At 45.3% G+C, this 19,126-nt stretch overlaps 1 protein-coding gene and 1 long non-coding RNA gene across 10 annotated transcripts in view; both read right to left on the reverse strand.

The window, feature by feature from the left end:
- Positions 1 to 272: 272 nt before the first annotated feature.
- On the reverse strand, positions 273 to 8,091 carry LOC145713036 (uncharacterized). Of its 2 annotated transcripts, none has more exons than XR_014135990.1 (3): positions 7,866 to 8,091; positions 6,711 to 6,837; positions 273 to 705 (listed from the first exon to the last, which is right to left on the reverse strand). It is a non-coding gene; the product is annotated as an uncharacterized LOC145713036 (long non-coding RNA). The 2 variants fall into 2 exon arrangements; XR_014135991.1 differs by having other exon boundaries at positions 7,752 to 8,091.
- Positions 8,092 to 9,596: 1,505 nt separating this feature from the next.
- NCAPG2 (non-SMC condensin II complex subunit G2) overlaps positions 9,597 to 19,126 on the reverse strand; it is a 63,973-nt gene continuing 54,443 nt past the window's right edge. For 6 of the 8 annotated variants that reach the window (XM_060633519.3, XM_060633515.3, XM_060633513.3 and 3 more), the window contains 4 exons: positions 18,541 to 18,644; positions 17,603 to 17,703; positions 16,337 to 16,436; positions 9,597 to 9,987 (listed from right to left, as the gene is read on the reverse strand). In XM_060633519.3, the coding sequence (XP_060489502.2) occupies positions 9,936 to 9,987; positions 16,337 to 16,436; positions 17,603 to 17,703; positions 18,541 to 18,644 (357 nt within the window). In that variant the 3' untranslated portion in view covers positions 9,597 to 9,935. Of the gene's footprint in view, positions 9,988 to 16,335; positions 16,437 to 17,602; positions 17,704 to 18,540; positions 18,645 to 19,126 lie in introns of those variants that run through there. The other 2 variants (XM_060633523.3, XM_060633522.3) reach the window with 2 other exon arrangements.

Here is a 19,126-nt window from a genome sequence, read left to right on the forward strand (position 1 = left end):
TTTATTGCAGCATTATTTACAGTAGCCAAATTATGGAAGCAGCCCAAGTGTCCACCAAGTAATGAATGGATAAAGAAGTGGTATATATACAATGGAATATTACTCAGCCATTAAACATTATATCTTGCCATTTGCAACATGGATGGAACTAGAGAGTGTAATGCTACGTGAAATGTCAGTTAGAGAATGACCAATACCATCCGATTTCACTCAAATGTGGAATTAAACAAAACAAATGAGCAAAGGAAACAAAATAGAGACAAACCAAGAAACAAACTCTTAACCACAGAGAACACACTGATGGTTACCAGAGGTGGGTGGGGACACAGGTGATGGATATTAAGGAGTGCACTTTTACTGATGCGCACCGTGTAATATATAGAATTGTTGAATCACTGTATTGTACACTCAAAACTAATATAACACTGCATGTTAACTGTACTGGAATTAAAATTAAAAACCTTCAAAAAAAACGGGGGGAGGGGTAGGACATCATCAATACAGCAACAGAGTTTTCTAGCGTCTTACCTCAAAAGAAAACAGATTTTGAAAATCGCCCACAGAAAAGACAGCCTCTGCGGAAGTCCAGGAGTCTAATGGAGTCTAATGGAGGATTTTGTTGGAGCACGTGCTACTACTACTACTGATGAGGAGGAGGAGGAGGAGGAGGAGGAGGATGAGGATGATAATTCAAGACTGGGTGCACTGTAAAGGGGAAGACCGTTTCATGTCACCCCACCCCCAAGGCAGCACAGCACAGGGTCAAGAGTCCTTCTTGATCCCTCCCTTCTCCTATGGGGTAGAGGCGGGCAGCGCAAGCATGTGAGTGAGCATCCGGCTTCCCCAGCTGTGTAGGAGGTAGGGGTACCTGAAGGCCTGCCAATGAGCCATTGGGGTCACCTTGCCTGTTGCTTCCCCCCAGATGACCCACAGGTACCCCTATTGCCCCATTCATCACCCACACACCTCCCAACCCCATGACCAGCTCCTTGTGCGTGCCCCCACAGAAGCAAGCTTCTGCAGATGGTTGGTGAGCCTGTGCAGAAAAGCTAGCCAGACTTTTTTGGGTTTTTTTGTTTGTTTTTTTTTTTTTAATGTTTATTTATTTTTGAGAGAGCAAGCGGGAGCAGGATGGGGCAGAGAGAGAGGAGACACAGAATCTGAAGCAGGCTCCAGGCTCCAAGCTGTCAGCACAGAGCCCCACGCAGGGCCCAAACCCACAAACTGTGAGATCATGACCTGAGTCGAAGTCAGATCTTAACCGACTAAGCCACCCAGGCACCCCAGAAAAGCCAGCCAGACTTTGAGACCAGGAGAAACCACACAAACTTGAGAAATTCAGCACACTTTCCCAGAGAAAGCAAAAGGGAGGCTGTCAGCAGCTGGCCCATTTCCGCAGGACATTTAAGAATTCCTTCTCAGGGCGCCTGGATGGCTCAGTCAGTTAAGCATCCGACTCTTGGTGTCAGCTCAGGTCATGATCTCAGGGTTCGTGGGTTCAAGTCCTGTGTCAGGCTCTGCATTGACAGTGTGGAGCCTGCTTGGGATTCTCTGTTTCTCCCTCTCTCTCTGCCCCTCCCTCACTCTCTCTCTCAAAATAAATAAATAAACTTAAAAAACAAAAAAAGGGAATTCCTTCTCAAGAGAACCCAAGTGTGGATCAGCCTTATTTAGCCACAGAGAAGGTCTGAAAAAAACCTCAAACTCCCTCACAGCCCTTGTGGTTACTAACTGATCCTGATAATTCTAGGACCAAACTAGACAAGCAGCTTCTAAAATACTTGGCTTATTTAAGCAAAATAACTCTGGGTCTAGCAAACTTGGAACTTCACAATGACATCAAGGCCTCTCTCCCAATCCTAATGAATCACCAGATACACAGAGCCTGGGGCTTCAGGAAGGATGCAGATATCACCAGCATGTGTTCTTGCCACTTTCCTTCCTTCTCCCAGAGAACTGTAGCCATTCTCCAGTCACAGGCCTGAGAAAGGCAGATGCTAACACTTCTCAGGGACAGCAGAGCAGTGACTGTGGGCTAATGCTCACCCTTTGCAAGCCAGAATGTCACTATGGTCTGTCACCATGGGCCCCCAAACACACCTCATGCCTTTCCCCTGGTGTCTGAGTGTACCCTAGGATGTCAGCCTCAGTAATGTGAGGTATAGATTAGTCCCTGACCATGGAATGAAGTATGGAAGAAACGAGAAAGTCTTTAAGCTCCCCGTCCCTACAAAGATATTAAATTCAAACCAATACTATGGATGAGCAAGCTGGTATATTAATAAAACTGAATACCACTCAACAATAAGGAATGAACTACAAGGGCACCTGGGTGGCTCAGTCAGTTAAGCATCTGACTTCCCCTCAGGTCATGATCTCGCGGTTCGTGGGTTCAAGCCCCACGTCAGGCTCAGTGCTGACAGCTCAGAGCCTGGAGCCTGCTTTGGATTCTGTATCTCCCTCTCTCTGCCCCTTCCCTGCTCATACTCTGTCTCTCAACAATAAATAAATGCTAAAAAAACAAACAAAAAAAAAATGGAAGAAGCCAGACACAGAAGAGTACCTGTGTGATTTCATTTCATGAAGTTTATAAACCAGCAACACACCCCCCTGGTGACGGAAATCTGAACAGTCGGCTACTTCCTGCAAGAGTGAGGGCAGGAGAGAGAACTTTCTAGGGTGATGGAAATGTTCTAATCTTGATTGGGGTATTATGGGCTATTTGGTTAAATATACTTTTTAAAACTCATCAAACTATAAACTTAAGATCAGTGAGTTTTATTACATGTAAGATATTAAGTTTTGTTTTTAAATGTTTATTTTTGAGCACACACACAAGCCGGGGAGGGGCAGAGCGCAAGAGAGAGAATCCCAAGCAGGCTCCGCACTGTCAGCACACAGCCCGATTCGGGGCTCAATCTCACAAACCTTGAAATCACGACCTGAGCTGAAACCAAGACTCGGATGCTTAACCGACTGAGCTACCCAGGTGCCCCAAGTTATTCAGTTTTTTTAAAAATAGGAATTTCTCTGGAACTTCAGAGATCTGTACTCCTGTCAAAGATTTGAACAATGCCGGGTACTGACTTCCATCACATGGCCTTTACCGTAGCATGGCCTGCATAAGAAGGCAGAAGCGTCTTGGAGAAGTCACGACCATGGCAAAAATGTAAGAAGATACCAGGTCTGGGACTGAACTCGGCAGCTGTCACTCCCGAGTTCTGCTATAGCCAGAGTTCACTACAGGACCAACCAAGGAAGGGGGCAAGCATGACCCTGAATTGGGAGGGCCCTGCGTATGGCACGGAAGTTCTGGGGACATGTGGGACCTAGCGCAGCACCACTGCCAAGAAGGAAGAGTAGTCCCGGGCGCCTGGTTGGCTCAGTCGGTTGAGTGTCTGACTACTGACTTCGGCTCAGGTCATGATCTCACGGTTGGGGAGACGGAACCCCACCTCGGCCTCTGCACTAACAACGCGAGCCTGCTTGGGATTCTCTCCCCCCACCCCCCAGCTCTGCCCTGCCCTGTGTACAGTCTCTCTCAAAATAAACAAACATACAAAAATAAATAAAATAAAATAAAATAAAATAAAAAGAAGAGTGGTCTTCGGGAACTCTCAGGATTGGGAGGTGTGCATTCTTCCATTTCCTGGATAGACCTGCAAGCTGCCAATTTTGTGAGGCCCCAAATCAAAAGCTTTTCCAACTACAGGGCAAGCTGCTTTGCCATTTGTCATAAAGCAGGGCCAAAGTTTCCATACAGATGGGGCCTGTACTCTCCTGTAGAAAAGTGTTAACACAGGGCGAGCTCCTGGATTTTGAAGCATGGGCAGGCACTTGGCGGCATTTTCTTCTTGAGAAAATTATCTTGGCTTGCTACAGACCCTTAGAAATGAACGCGTGGGTTACCTCAGCAGAAGACCTCCACCAAATGTCCAGGGGGATGTGGAATGGGAGGCAAGAAGGGGGAGTCACAGAGCTCCAGCCACCAACCAGCACTGGCCCCAGGCCATTTCCCCTCGTGTTCCTTTCCCGTCTCTGTGGTGTACATGTTATGCATTTCAGCTCATTTCACGGTCCCATCCTGTCACCCACTACTGAACACAGCTGTGCTATTTAATGACGTGAGTACCACTGGGACTGCAGATCACGGACTACACCCAGGCAGCCCTACAGGAGGATCAGAAACTCACTCCAGGAGGGTCTCCCTGCTGGGAATGGTTGTGTTGTGTTGGGTTGTGTTATGTTGTTGGCCGGGAGGCTCTGCTGTATCCCATGTGTACTGAGCGGAAAAGCACTTGTGGGCAGGTGCTCCAGAATGGAAGTGTGAGCTTTTCGAGGGAAGTTGCCCAACATCTGAGTTTCCTACACTTGCATGAGTTTTGGTGGAAGATGGGGTCAGTATGCTTGCTGTGGCTGCTGCAACGGGAATGACCACAAACTTTGGGGTGTCACACAACACAAACTCATTCTCTCAGTTCTGGAGGCCAGCAGTCCACGGCCTCACTGGCATAAACAAAGGCTTTGTGGGGTCACACTCTCTCTGAAGCCTGAGTGGGAGGATTCGTGCGTGCCTTCTCCAGCTTCTGGCAGCTGCCTGCAGTTCAAGGCTCCCAGCCACATCCCTCCAGTCTCCACCTCTGTGGTCAAATCTGCCTTCTGTGCGTGTGACCAATCAGCCCCCGGCTCCCTGATAAGGACACTTGTGATGGCACCAGGGTCCACCGGATAAAGCAGGGTAACATCCCCCAACTCAAGATCCTAAGCTTCATCACATCTGCAAAATCTATTTTTCCATATAAGGTAATATTGAAAGATTCCAGGGATTATAACAAATACATTTAAGTAATATACAGATATGCAAACATATATATTTATTTAAGTAATCTCTATACTCATCGTGGGGCTCAAACTCATGGCCCCAAGATCAAGAGTGCATGCTCCACCAACTGAGCCAGCCAGGTGCACCTGTAACAAATATTTTGGGGGGCCATCACCCAGACTACCACAGGGTCCCTCAGTGAGCACGCACCCCACATGCCATGTTTATCTCAGAAAAATCTCGTAAAATGATCTACCCTAGAGACTTATCAACATGGGCTTTTGGCAAGACGGGAGAATGTGCATTTGAGTGGAAACTATCATCCATAAAACTCATTTTCTTCCACAAGGAGAGCAAGAGCTACCACTCAGTGTTAAGTCCACTTGGGGGTGATCAGCGTGGGCTGCTGTGCAGACAGGGCCAGCACACGCCGTGAGGTGTGATACTCACGGGACGACCGTGGAGCTGGGGTAAACACTGCCTCAGCTGAACCTGGAGAGGCCGTGGTGTTGAGTCCGTTCTATCGTGAGAGTTGATTTACGGGCAAGAATTGGAAGCCTGACTCATGTTTTCTTTCGTACGCCTGTCCTTGCCACGCCCGTCTGTCTGTCTGTCCGTCTGGGAGGCAGGAGATTCAGAACCCTTTTGAAACCGTTCTGCGTGTGCTTCTCAAATACATTTGTTACATTTGCTGTGTCACCCGTGGAAGGAGCTTCATGTGCCATGAGTGACAGAGGCTGAAGAGATGTCCCCAAGGGACACAAGACTCCCTGTCAGATGCTGGTGCCAGGAATCTAGAGAAATGTAAATCAGGAAATTTCCCTTCCTAGAAAAAATACCAAAAAAAGGCTGCAACGTGACAGAAAAGCCACCTATTACAACACATTAGCAGCAGAGTTAAGACATCTCTGCTGAAATTAATCCTTCGGAAATATCCTTTATTTTAGAAAGAAGCGTGGTTCAGTCACAAGTTAGCTATAAAAGATGCCAGAACATCCATGAGAACCTGGGCCTGTGAGAGGCAGCCACAGAGACCTCAGGAAGCATGTGCTCCTGGACACGTGTACAGGACGTGCTCCACGTGGGACCAGGCAGGCTGAACCCTAGCCCGCCATGCACGGCCGCTCTCTGCTCCAGGAGCACAGGGAACGAGAGGCTTTCGCTCGACTGACACTTAGCGTGACCCGTTGTCCAAAGCCAATGCCGTGTGCCCTGCCCCCAGTTCTCAGTTCTCATGCAAAGAACAAACCACCGGTTAGCCATCAGTGGTCCCAAAGGGGCACTGCATTTTACACGGAATATTTTCAAACTAAACAAGGTGGTGTAGCCTTCCTCCTCGTTTTCTTATTATTCGATTCTGAGGGTTACCTCGAGAAATAGTTCTCACCTTAGAAACAACTTATAGTTTAAATGTTTTGTGCTAGGACAGTTTTTAAAGAGTCACCCTTCTTCACAGCTCTGCAGTTAGCAAAGGGCTGACTAGTCTGCTAGAGACAGTCCCGTAACAAGGGCCTTGTTTCTAAGGTGGGCAGGGGCCCGCTGGGTGGTGGCGGCACTAGACAGGCCTCAGGAAGTGGGAGCCCTTAGTGTTGGGCCCACGTGGAGCCCCCACCCCTGCCCTGTGGCGGGTTTCATGCCACCAAGCTAGCACTGTGTGGCTGATGATGCGGTGGCACCAACCATGACCAACTTGGTCACACCATGTCTCCGCCGTTTGGTGCCTCATCCCTGGAGGGCGCTTTTGTGAGGCTTGTGCTGTGGAACCTTCCTGCGTGTTTTGCCTATACTACTGACCAGGCTGACCACCCAGGACACTAGCTCAGGCCATTCACTGGCCATGAGGAATCCAGACCAATGTGTATGAACAACAGTGACCACCCAGGCTTACCTCTCAATCCGCAGCACACTTTAAAACCCCCATGCCCAGCCACTTCTTGCTCACACGGCCTGATTCAGCATGATGCCCTAGCTGGTGGCCTCCAGCAAGGTGTCCAGATAGCAGGATTTCTTCGGAACTGTGACAGAAGATGAGAAGATTAACAGGACTTTGGGGAAAAACTATATATAATTTTGTTCATTTCATATGAATGCCAAATGTCCCTAATATTCTTTTCCAAGGATGGAAAAGATGTTTGCCCATTCAGAAACCATCCACTCCAAGTCCGGGGCGAGGTTGGCCTGCGTGAGCAGAGATGTCACGGCTGCTAACACCTGGGGTGGCAGCATCCACCTCGTCCTCCGGGCTCTATTTGGCTTTGTGGGAGCCAAGCCATGAGCTGAAGGCAAGGAGATGGCTCCGCCCACCTATTTTCCTCAGCTCTTCCCTGTGGCACCTGTTTCCATCACTCCTGTTGGATGTGATGTCATGCTTCACTTGCTGGCTCAGGAGGGCGGGGCTGTTTCTGAGGCCTCCATGTGGCCTTCTGCACAACCATGTCCTCATAGGCCAGCGGGCCAGTCTCCATTTATTACCTGGAACCCAGGGCCGTCCCGCAACCGTGTCAGCTCACACCCAGGGTCTTTACAATGTTCGGGGATCACCTTTTCCCAGAGCCCCAGGATCTCTGGTCATAGGCCCCTTTGGGGACAGAATTACATACACTTCCTTCTTTTGGGGTACCTGGCCTCTTGGTAAGTCACAGCTCAGGTCTGGAACCCGGACAAAAGAATGAGAATTCTCACTGGGGCCACTTGACTTCCTTGGGTGGTAGAGACTGACCAGACTCCTTACTGCCCATCTACTGTGGGACGCTGCATTCCAGAGCCCTCTCTGACTCTCCTGGGCTGGGACAAGACCTCTGGCCTTGTCTTCTTTTCGATTATTGCCTCCACCCGTCTGACGTTCACTTCCCGCCAGCTGGTTGTCTTGGTCAGGGCCCTGTAATCTCATGGCTGTCAAAGAGCTTAGTTCCATAACGGCCTATCTCACCATCAGCCTGTCCCCAGGGTAGACATCTGGCTTCAGTGAGCAGTGTCCTCCCATGGAACGTAGCCCTGCAGTGGGTTTTGTGGCCCTGTGTAGAGCCCGCACCAGCACATGCACCTCTCTGAGCCTCCTTCCACGGTTTGCACAGTGGTTCTGGCATCTTCACTCTGTGGGGCCATCACTTCTTCCACGCACCTGGGAGCTGGCCTAGTGGAGTGTTCACAGCTGGAGAGATCCGTGTCTGAGTGCTCCCAAGTTGAAAACACATCCTTTGACAAAGATGTGTATGCTCTCTCTTCCTCACAGCTGATTAAATTTTCGTTAAATATTGAATACAAAAGAATATAACATGTATAAGGTTATGAACAGTAAAATGAGCACGCAAATACCTGTTTCCAGTTTATTTCTACTGTAACCTCTGAAGCATCTCACACACCCTCCCAACTTTCCCTGCCATACTGTGTTCTGAATTTTGTTATCTTCCCTTGCTTATTGATATATTATCAATACATATTAATAATAGTATATTGAGATGTTGTGTGAACACAGGAAAAAGAGTGTTCAGTTTTACATGTTTTTAAACTTTCCAGAAGGAAATCACACTGTTTTTCTATGACTTGCTCTTTTCCTCAACATCACGCTCCCTGAGGTGCCGTCCGCCGTGTCCCGCCGTCCCCACGGAGCAGGAGCAACGGCTGCCCCACCCCCAGAAGGGAGTCGGCGCTATTTCCACCCGGCTGCCGCAGACACTGGAGCTCCGAGGGTCCTCGTGCTTGTGCACAGGAACTTCTCCAGGGTGTATGCCCAGAGGAGGATTTTATGAACTATTTTGGCCCAATAAAAACTGAATTATGTTTTTTCACAAATTGGATTATTTTTCCCATCAAGACTGACACGAGATAAAAGAGAAAAACCTGACTATTCTGAAAACTCATGTATAAATTTAAAAAACTAATTAACCTCTTCCCACAAAGAAAACACTCAGCTCAGACAGATTGAGTTGAGTGTTAACAACAAATCCAAGGAATTACTTCTAATCTTACACAAACTCTTCCAGGAATATAGAAAGACAGAACATTCTTCAATTCATTTTTTTAAAGGATTTTTAAGTAATCTCCCCCAGTGTGGGGCCCAAACTCAACTCTGAGATCAAGAGTCACATGCTCCACCAACTGAGCCAGGCAGGCGCCCCTCGGCTCATTTCTTAACACTAAAACAAACACAGGCAAGGGCAAGAAAGAAAAAAAAAAATTACATTCACCAATACAGAATATGTCTTAGTTGGCAAAGATGTCTAGAAAGTCTTATGTTCAAAATTAGCTAAAATAAGCACCCCTAACTCCCCTTTCTCAATTATCCCTCAAAAAACCCTTACCCTGACCGCTCATAACTGTGGTTAACAGTCTGTTTCTGGATCTTCTTCAAGAGACAGAGGCAGTGAACTTGCTCTTTACCTTTTAGCTGGGGCAGAGGACACAAGTAAGCAAATGAAGACGGTCTCCCATTGCATTTGTCACAATGCAGAAATTGTGGCTAACAGGGAGATGAACACAGACCTGGCCCTCTGCTGACACCATGTCAGCTCTCAGAAAGAAAAGATACCAGTGATTCACCTTCAGACCGAAGGACTCGGTTCTCTGTCACTCATATTTAGAGCCAGCGGCCTGTCTTGACATCCAGCAAAGCAGCATCAAGACGAGGAGAGGAGGCTTCTACAGGACCCCCCATGGCTCCTCCCCCTGAACCTGGCACCCTCTTCTTAGCACCTTCTACTCTTGGCACAATTCAACCCTTGTCTCTAAAGGGGAAGACACATACTAAGATTTTTAAATAAAGTACACAAACAGATGTTGTCATTGCTTTTATTAGTCATAGTCTCAAGCAATATTATATATATAAAAGTCATTTTTAAAACAACCAAGTTTGCTAGAAAAGTGTTTTTTCCCCCTTTGCGCCACGGGTTTCCACACCACTAATACCTAGAGTCCTTTACGTTAAATATATTATTCATGCAGGCACCAGGCAAAAACCTAACCACCTTTGAATTTCCTACTTCTAACTCCCCAAGTAAGTCCCACTCCTATGACACAGATTATCAACATTAGAAACACTAGGAAAATACACATTCAGTTCATTTTCACGAAGTCCTTTTCCTCTGTTCTCACCCGACCAAAGATGTTAGGTTGGTTATGAATTCAGAAGTGCTCCCAAAGTCCTCGATGACGATTCATAGAGAAACCTGACACGCAAAGAAAAGATAATTAATAACAAATCAATGACCAAAATACCCAAACATACACTTTTACAAAATAAAACTAGAAATGGTTTGCAACTGAATATATGCTCAGAGAGAGTGAAATAAATCAGTAACTTCCGCTACTTGCTTCTCACGTAAAATGGAGCACGAATCCCCATCACGAGGAATCAGCACTTAGAGCCGTCATCACTGCTCCCACAGCCAGCAGCAGTTCAGAGCCCAATAAAATGTGCTCACCAGGCCAAGTTTTCCATAGGTGAACTCTCATGTACTCAGAAGTACTCTCATTTGTGAGGATCTAAACCACTACTCGGAGCCACAGCAGACTCATAAACATGTCAAGTGCCTTTCACAATCATGGGCTTTGTTTCCTTCCACAAAAGCACAAGATAAATGAAAACGATTTACCCCAAGACTTGCTCTTACAATGACACTTAGACCCAATCACTCTTAGACCCACCTCACTTCCTCAGGCCCTCCCTTATATACTCCTCCCCACCCAACAGAGCCAGGTTTGGGCTGACCCCACTCAAGACACTGCCCCAAGCCTTGCAAGGATCCACTTCACATGGGAGCCCTTACCGGGCAGACCTCACACAGGTATGCTCCCTTCCTCCTTTGCCACCTGCTAACCTGGAGGGTCCCAAGCACTACCCTCGGAGGGTATGCGGGCCCCAGACACAAGTACCAACCATTAGCCTCAGTGACATTTCAGCAGATTCATCGTTCAGCTATCGTCTGCCTGGGTCCCACTCTCCATGGAGACTAACCAACCACGTGGTCTAGAACAGCCCCGTCCAGTATCAGTACAAACAGGCACATAACTAAATTTTCTAGTTGCCTCATTAAAAGAGCTCAAAAGAATAAGGTAAAGTTCATCTTAGTATATTTTATTTAACTCAAGATACCCAAAGGAGGGGGGCGCCCGGCTGGCCCAGTTAGCAAAGCATCTGACTCTTGATCCCAGGGTTGTGGGTTCAAGCCCCACGTTGACTCTGAAGCCACACACACTGATACATTTTACAATGTTTTTTTTTCACACCATCTTCTGAACCCAGGGCCTACTTTGTATCTCATTTCGGAGCCACCGCTCAGAGTCGCCACATCTCATGTTGTCAATTTCCACAAGTAACAAAGTGGCCGGTGCAGGGGCAGCACAAATCTAGAGAAATTCTGATGTTTTTCTCTTTACCCTGGAATTCAGTAATTTTATTCAGACTTACTTAGGTGTTATTCCACACAGAATTTAGTGAAACAAACAAAAAAAGAATTTTTAAAATTACACATTTCTTCCACTGGGAAATCTTCTATTGTTTGCTGAATTACTGCTTTTCTTGGGTTTATTTCTCATCTGTCTTTACCCATGACTCATCTTCTTCAGTATCTAGTCTGTGTTCTGAGATACTCCTCCAACATGATATTTTAATATGTATTTGTATTTGGGAGAACGCAAGCAGGGGAGGGGCAGAGAGGGGGGACAGAGTGTTGAAATGGGCTCTGAGCTGTCAGCACAGAGCCTGATGTGGGGCTCAAACTCATGAACCGTGAGATCACGACCTGAGCTGAAGTCGGACGCTCAACTGACTGAGCCACCCACATCTTTTAGACTATCTGAATCTGAGTCTCAACAGTGACGTCTCTCCACAACGTCAGGGACATTTTAAATTTAGGGGTTTCAACTCTCCATCCTCCTTCTGGGGTATAACTGAGTTTTTCTTTGAAGACTCTTGTTATTAACTGGCCGGCTGGCCCACCACTGTTACTTGAGTAACGGCTGCTCTGATTGCTTCTCACTGCTCACTACCCTCACGTCTGAGCCCCACAGCCGCCGCAGATAGATCTGAGACGGTGAACGGTTGAGAGGCACAGGCCTGTGGAGGCCACCACCACAGTAGCAAGCTGGAAGGAATGGTGGCAAGCCTTAGTCAAATTACCTCCCTGGGCCAGGGTTCTCAGGTGTGACACAACATATGAACCAAGCGATGTGCTCGCCCACCTGAGTCCCATAGTCTTTAAACATATGTCAGAAGCCGAGTCTTCACAACCCTGTCCACCATCAGGCCCCACTGACTACGGCAGGCTGTGTTCACATGCTGAAGAAAGTCCAATGTGACCACAGCCATGGGAGGAACAGACAAAATCAATTTTCTGAGAAAAACAATTAATAAGACAAACAAGGCCTGTCTTTATTTACGTATAGTTTTAAATTATCTACACCAAGGTCCACTGGGTATTGATGATGATAAAAGCATGCTTTTAAATGAGCTATAAAAAGCATCCAGTCCCAAAATCATTTTAAAAAGACTATTAAAATTTCATGCAGGAGAATAAAATAATATTACTCATCAATACTTGATAACAAAAAAGAGGTGATTTTTTTCAGGGAGTACTCCTTTCCTTCAAGGTCTAATAACAATATTTCATGTTGGGGATTGCATATAACACTATCAAAGTTGCCTACATATGGGCATAATTAATATGGCAAATAACTTGCTTATAATATGATTACAATTCATTTACTCAGTGGGAAAATTCATGATATAGCCTGAATCCTAGGAAATTTTATACTTCTAAAATTTCTAATTGTATATTTATTGCTATTTTCAGACTATTCACGAAAGTAATAAAAATAACATACTCGGCATTTAAAGGCACCAGCATGCTGGCAAATGTACACCGTTCCTCCTGAGAGACTAAGTCCAATTTACAGGATGCTACTCTGGGGGAGGCAGGTGCAGTGCAATGAGAAGCATTTTTTATTTAGTACCCAACAGACCAGGTAACGAAATACTAGCACTGTTAGAGAGAAAAGTAGTATAATCACTAAGAAAATGTTCACTTCTGAATTAATGCCCCATTGATTAAATTATTAACTGGACCAGTGGTTTCCACCAGAGTCTTAAAGATACTGACTTGTCTTAATGTATCTACCCCAACATCAAATCAGTAACATTTTCAAATTTAGTCTTAAATCTTGTCTATTTTCCATTAGACTGATTTCATTTACTTATTTTTTTTTTGGAATGTTTTATTTATTTTTGAGAGAGAGAGAGAGAGAGAGAGAGAGAGAGAGCGAGCATGAGCAGCGGAAGGGCAGAGAGAAAGGGAAACACAGAATCCAAAGCAGGCTCCAGGCTCTGCACTGTTAGCACAGAGCCCAACTCAGGACTCGAACCCACACACAGCAAGATCATGACCTGAGCTGAAGTCAGATGCCCAACTGACTGAGCCACCCAGGTGCCCCTACATTGATTTTTTTTTTTTTTTTTTTAAGATACTGGCTTTTCTACAGTGTGTTTCTTGCATATTTAAGAAGCCCAAGCTTCATAGTCCATACCTATTTTTTTAGGATGTTTCCTCCTTAACGGGAAGAACTCTGCCAACAGTTAGTTATCAGCTCTGAATATCCTTTACTTTCCACAGTGTGAAGTTTGAATTTCTAAGGCTTTTTTTTTCCTCTCAATATAACATGATACAAATACTCACCTTAAAACCCTGTGCAAGTGGAAATTTCAGAAATTTCTAGGGGCGCCTGGGTGGCTCTGTCAATTGAGCATCCAGCTCCTGATTTCAGCTCAAGCCATGATCTCATGGTTGTGGGATCAAGCCCCACATTGGACTCTGCACTGACAGCACAGAGCCTGCTTGGGATTCTCTCTCTCCCTCTCTCTTTGCCCCTCCCCTGCTCACGCTCTGTCTCTCTCTCAAAATAAGTAAACATTTAAAAAAAAAACCCTATCCTTGCAAATGTTATTTCTAAAAGCAAAAAAATCTCGTAAAATGCTTGGACTTGAGATTGTTACCACATCCTATGAAAATACCTTATCACATTTACAGTTTGTAATTCTGATGCACCTGGTAAAAATATTTATGCTGCCACGTGTTTTCTGAAATATACAAACACTCCTCATTTCCTCCAAATCGAAGATCAATTCCCTCTTCCCCGTAAGTGTCTAGAAATAAAACAAGCTCATGAAACCTAGAGTCTGTTGGGTTTCTCCTTCAAATATACAGTTGCAAACTCGACCTTATTAAAACACATGGTAAATATTCAATAGTTTTTAGGATGAAGCACATAATTGAACGCATTCCCCTTGCTCATGACCGAGGTCTTGCAAATCCCCATCTACTCCAGTGCCCCGCTCCATACCCTGTCAAGGCCTGGTGCTAGTATGCCTGGTCCATGGGGGCTTTCTCTTCCCGGTTCTGACCACTGCAGAGAGCCCCGCCTCCTCCAGGAGACCCCAACGGCACAAGTGGCACCTCAGCCCACTGCCCCCACCAGGCCCCACAGAGCAGCCGCCCAGCCAGCATCCGCCTGACCAGAGCAGCACACGAGCTCATGGGACTGGGAGAGGGCTCCAGCTTTGGTTCCAGCAGATCCCCTGCCCCCAGAGCTTGGATTTCCAGTGAGTTCTGCCAGACGGCCTCAGGACTACTCCATCTGGGGAGCAGTCTCAGCGCTGGGGCAAAGGTGCTCCTCACATCTGCCTTTCCTCTATGCTTTGGAGTTCGCTTTAACTCCCACCAGCCAGTAACTCTTCGACCAACACCCTGAGAAGGATTTCTGACATGGAGACCTCCCTGTCCTGGTCACAGTGTGGTTCTGCCTTCTGACTGGAATGCCACAAACACTCAGGAAACACCAAAGGAGGCTGGTACAATTGTCTTAATAGCAGACAAAATGGACTTTATGGGGAAAGCATTACCAGAGATAAAGAGAGACCCCTCATAAAAATAAAAGGGTCGATTTATTACGAAGATGTAGGAGTTCTAAATTCATGTGCACCTAGTATCAGGATCACAAAAGATATAAAGCACAACCCCTCTTATCAGAAATGGACAGATCCAGCAGGCAGAAAATCATTAAGAACATGGTTGAACTCAACAGCACCATCAATCAACTGCATACAATTAATAACAACAGTGTATAAAAACTTCTCCACGGCCAACTGGGATTTATTCCAAGTATGCAAGGCTGGTTCAACATTCAAAAATGACTTAGTATAGGAGAGCCTGGGTGACTCAGCCAGTTAAGCGTCTAACTTCGGCTCAGGTCACGATCTCACAGTTTGTGGGTTCGAGCCCCACATCAGGCTCACTGCTGTCAGCCTGTCAGTAAAGGGTCTGCTTCAGATCCTCGGTCCCCCTCTCTCTCTCTGCCCCTTCCCCACTTGCTCTCTCTCTCTCAAAAAAAAAAAAAAAAAAAAAAAAAAAAACTTAAAAAAAAAAAAAAAAACTAAAAAAAATTGCTTAGTGTAATCCATCATATCAACAGACTAAAAAAGAATATGATAGCATATGATCCTATCAGTAGATGCAGAAAAAGTGTTTGACAAAATCAAACACCAATGCAGAATAAAAACCCTCAGTCAACTAGGAAGGGAACGTCCTCAACTTGGTAAAGAACACCCACAAAATATCTGCAGTTAACGTACTTAATGGTGAGAAAATAGAAGCTTTCCCACTAAGATCAGGAACAAGGCAAGGACGCCCCTTCTCATGACTGCTTTTCAACTGAAAAGCACTGAAGTCCTAGCTAATGTAGTAAGGGAAGGAAAGAAAGGGTACAAAGGTATACAGATAGGAAGAAAAAAATAAAACTGTCTTTGTTCATAATTTAGCAATTTAGAGTTTTCAAGGCCTTTTTGCAAAGGAGAAAGTGACTAAGAAAAGTACTTTCCCAGGCATGCGTGAAACTATTACCAAGTTCAGAGCTCTATTAACATTTAACCTTATGAAATTCAGAAAACAGCAAGAAAAACAGTGTTTGTGGTTGGCCGGAGAATCAAACAACTAAACTAATAACAAGAGTTTACAGCAAGTTGCAGAGCATGTCAAAAACGGTACGTAACAACAAAGGCACTCGGCTGCAGGAGCCCAATGAACACCTTCCTCAGACCAGTCCCTGTGGCAGCAACAAGCCCCCCAGGAATGAAGAAATGACAAGTATCTCTTCAAAGTTATGGAGGGACCTTTCCCATCCTCATTGTGGACGCTTGGGGACTGAGCAATTATATCTGAGAAATGCCTACAGTTTCAAAAACATAGCAAACCACCAAAAATAATCTGTCTGGTTTGTATATACATATAAAATAAGCCTGTATGCCTTTACTTTTCTGGAGTAGAATTTACGAGATGACAATTTTGTTTTTCTTTTTGAAGACAAAATCAGGGAGTAAATTAAACATATGTCCAAGGGGTTTCCCAAGCAAGCCTTCTTCCTCACGGCCTGGCTGTAAGCAGCAGGAATGAAAACGTGATCTCAAACGGACGGGCAGGGAACCCACAGCTCTCAGCAGACGTGCCTGGAGCACATCTAGTGCTTTACCTCTCCGTGCTGTCCTCATCCAGGGTGATCTCCATAAATGTCTTCAGTTTTCTGTGAACAGTGGCTGCAACATCCTTCACTCTTGAACTTCTCTGTTTACCTAAGAGGAAGTTATAGTAAAGACAGAGCAACGATTTTAACACTGGCACACAAAAGTAAGCATACTCTGCTATCGATATGGGCACAAGTTCCAGAAGAATGAGCCTCCCCACCCTTCGAGTTAATCTACCCACTGACCTGTGGAACAGGAATCATCCCCTCACAGGGATGTGAAAAGATGAAGTGGACATTTTTGAAAGCACTTCATCAGCCCTTAGGGACAGCTCTAGTGGACAATTCCATGAGCTCTGTCTATGCCATCACCTGTACCTCCATCAGAGATGACAACTGCCACATTTCAGAGTCATCATCAGTGTGGCAAATACTTAAGCACCTGTTAAGTACTAGGTGCTCAGCAGCACCCCAGCCCCTGTCCTCACCCCCTCACGTGGAGAATTTCCCCTCATTCTCCAGGCCTCAACTTGGGTGACAGTCCCTTAGAAGTCTTTTCTGATGCCCAGCCTGGGTAACGCTAGTCACAAAGTGTTATCATGATTCTGTAGGCGCGCCATGCATTCAGCTTACGGAGAGTGCCTATCTCCCTAGAAGCACTCTCTATCTGTAACAAGTTATGTCTTCGAAAATCATTTCAACATTAGTAAAGCTGAGCAAAAAATTCAGAAACTTAATGGTAACCTGCAGGGAGATTACTGCATTTTATACTGAGATGAGCATTTTATAAGTATCTCCAATTATTTTTCCGGTACTATTTCAACTGGCTGGGATATTCAGAAAAGGCAAGTGCAAGGCTTAGGCAGAACAGAAGACACATTCAGTAAGTATTAACACCAAAACATACCATCATTAGCAAAAATAAATTCAGAACTTTAAACATAGGTAACACATGACAAACCAACAGGAATCCAATTCTGAGGCACAAAGAGGGACATGTAATGGGTCCAGTGGGGAAAGGTGACAGGTGAACAGGACTGCATTAGGAAGCGCGAGCCAGCTGGTTTCCAGGCCAGCACAGGGTTAGCTGAGCAGAGGAAACCCAGCAGACACTGTTTGTGCAGAGCATGGGAGAGCAGGCTACAAGAGCTGGGAGGGTCTGACTGAAAGGGGATGCCACAAACATGGAACCGAATTCCCAAACATTCCGTAACAGTTCTGTATGAGATTACACCCAGCAATATCCCAGACAGTATGAGAGAACATTTAACCAACCTTTGTTAATAACCAAAATAATATGCGTAACAGCTGTGAGACACACAATGCCTTCAATATCATCAGAAGTAACACACGCCTTTAATTCATCTAAAAATGACCTGCAAAAAATTAATAAATATCTGGAATTATTCTGCAGTATATATCCTAAAACTTTATAGGAGGACTAACACAGCCAAGATTCATCAACCACCATGAATTCTAGCTTTCAGGTAACGTGGATTAAACCTTCTAATACGTTCGCTGTAAATGTGCCAAGTCACACAGGTAAGATATCAACATCACATGATGTTGCCAGAAAGAGAATGGGGACATTTTGGTAACTGAAAAAAAGCTACTCTGTATACCCACAATGCACACAAAAAAGATTCAATGTCACTGAAAGATAAGTTATGGCTGCTAAATATGACGCTTTTTTTAAAGTTTTCATTTTGAATGTATCTGCTATTATAGTCCCTCAGGTATCAGGCAAGTGCAAAACCACTCCTTCCATACTCCATCAGTCCTGCCTGGGCCACAACAAACCCGGAACTGCAGCCAAGTGACACAGGGACAGCACGTACCCAAAGAACCACACTAGTGCTGAACCTAGTCAAGCGTTCTGAGTGTACTTAGGAACAAGTATTTGCTACACATTAACATTTTAAATGTTTCCCTCTAGCTGAATTTTAGTTATGAAAAGCATAACCAGGGACTATTTGGATGGATGGATGGATGGATGGATGGATGTTATAGAAAATTAGAATTTGTTTGTGTAATGCAAATTTTTAAAATAATGCAACTGGTTTTAATTGCTGATTAGAGAACACTATATGAAACACTTTTCTCATGGAAAAATGCATCTTTGAGAAATTCTGAGAGCTCAAAGAATAGACAGAAGCTACTGAGAGCTCACAGTCCAAGTGAGGAGATCAGGGCAATAAAGAGAGCATGGTTACCTGATCACAATCGGAGACTTCATTATTATTCCTATTAAACACCTTGAAAATGGCGGAAGGTCTGAAAGACCCTCGGGCGGGGTGAGCTCTTCTACATCAGAAACCTAGAAAGAAGTTCCAGACAGATCAGTAATTTCTAAATTGAAATGGAGACAGGGCTAGTTACTTGTTTTATACTGCTATGGGTTTTCATCCAGAAACCCAAAAGAATAATTTTTAATAACTGCTCAAATGTCTACAGTAATTATGATTAATCTATTTTATATTCAGGTGCATATTATTCATCAGACAGAAGTAAAAAGATACATACATCAATGGACAAAACTTTTGTCAAATAGCCTTTAATGTGGTATCATGTTCTGTAAATAATGTGTTTTTATGTGAGTCTAACTTGCTATTCCTACTCATCTAGAATCAGGATTTCTCAGTCCCAGCGCAACTGACATCTCGGACTGGCTAATTCCTTGCTGTGGGACGTCCTTGGCACTGCAGGGCTTTGAGCAGCATCCCAGGCCTCCACCCAGCAGGTCCCGGGCGTGGCCAGTGTCCTCTAGAGGAAGAGAACCACCCGCAGTGGAGTAACATT

Source organism: Panthera onca, chromosome A2 (genome assembly GCF_046562875.1).
Source record: "Panthera onca isolate mPanOnc1 chromosome A2, mPanOnc1 haplotype 2, whole genome shotgun sequence".
Lineage (NCBI taxonomy): Eukaryota > Metazoa > Chordata > Mammalia > Carnivora > Felidae > Panthera > Panthera onca.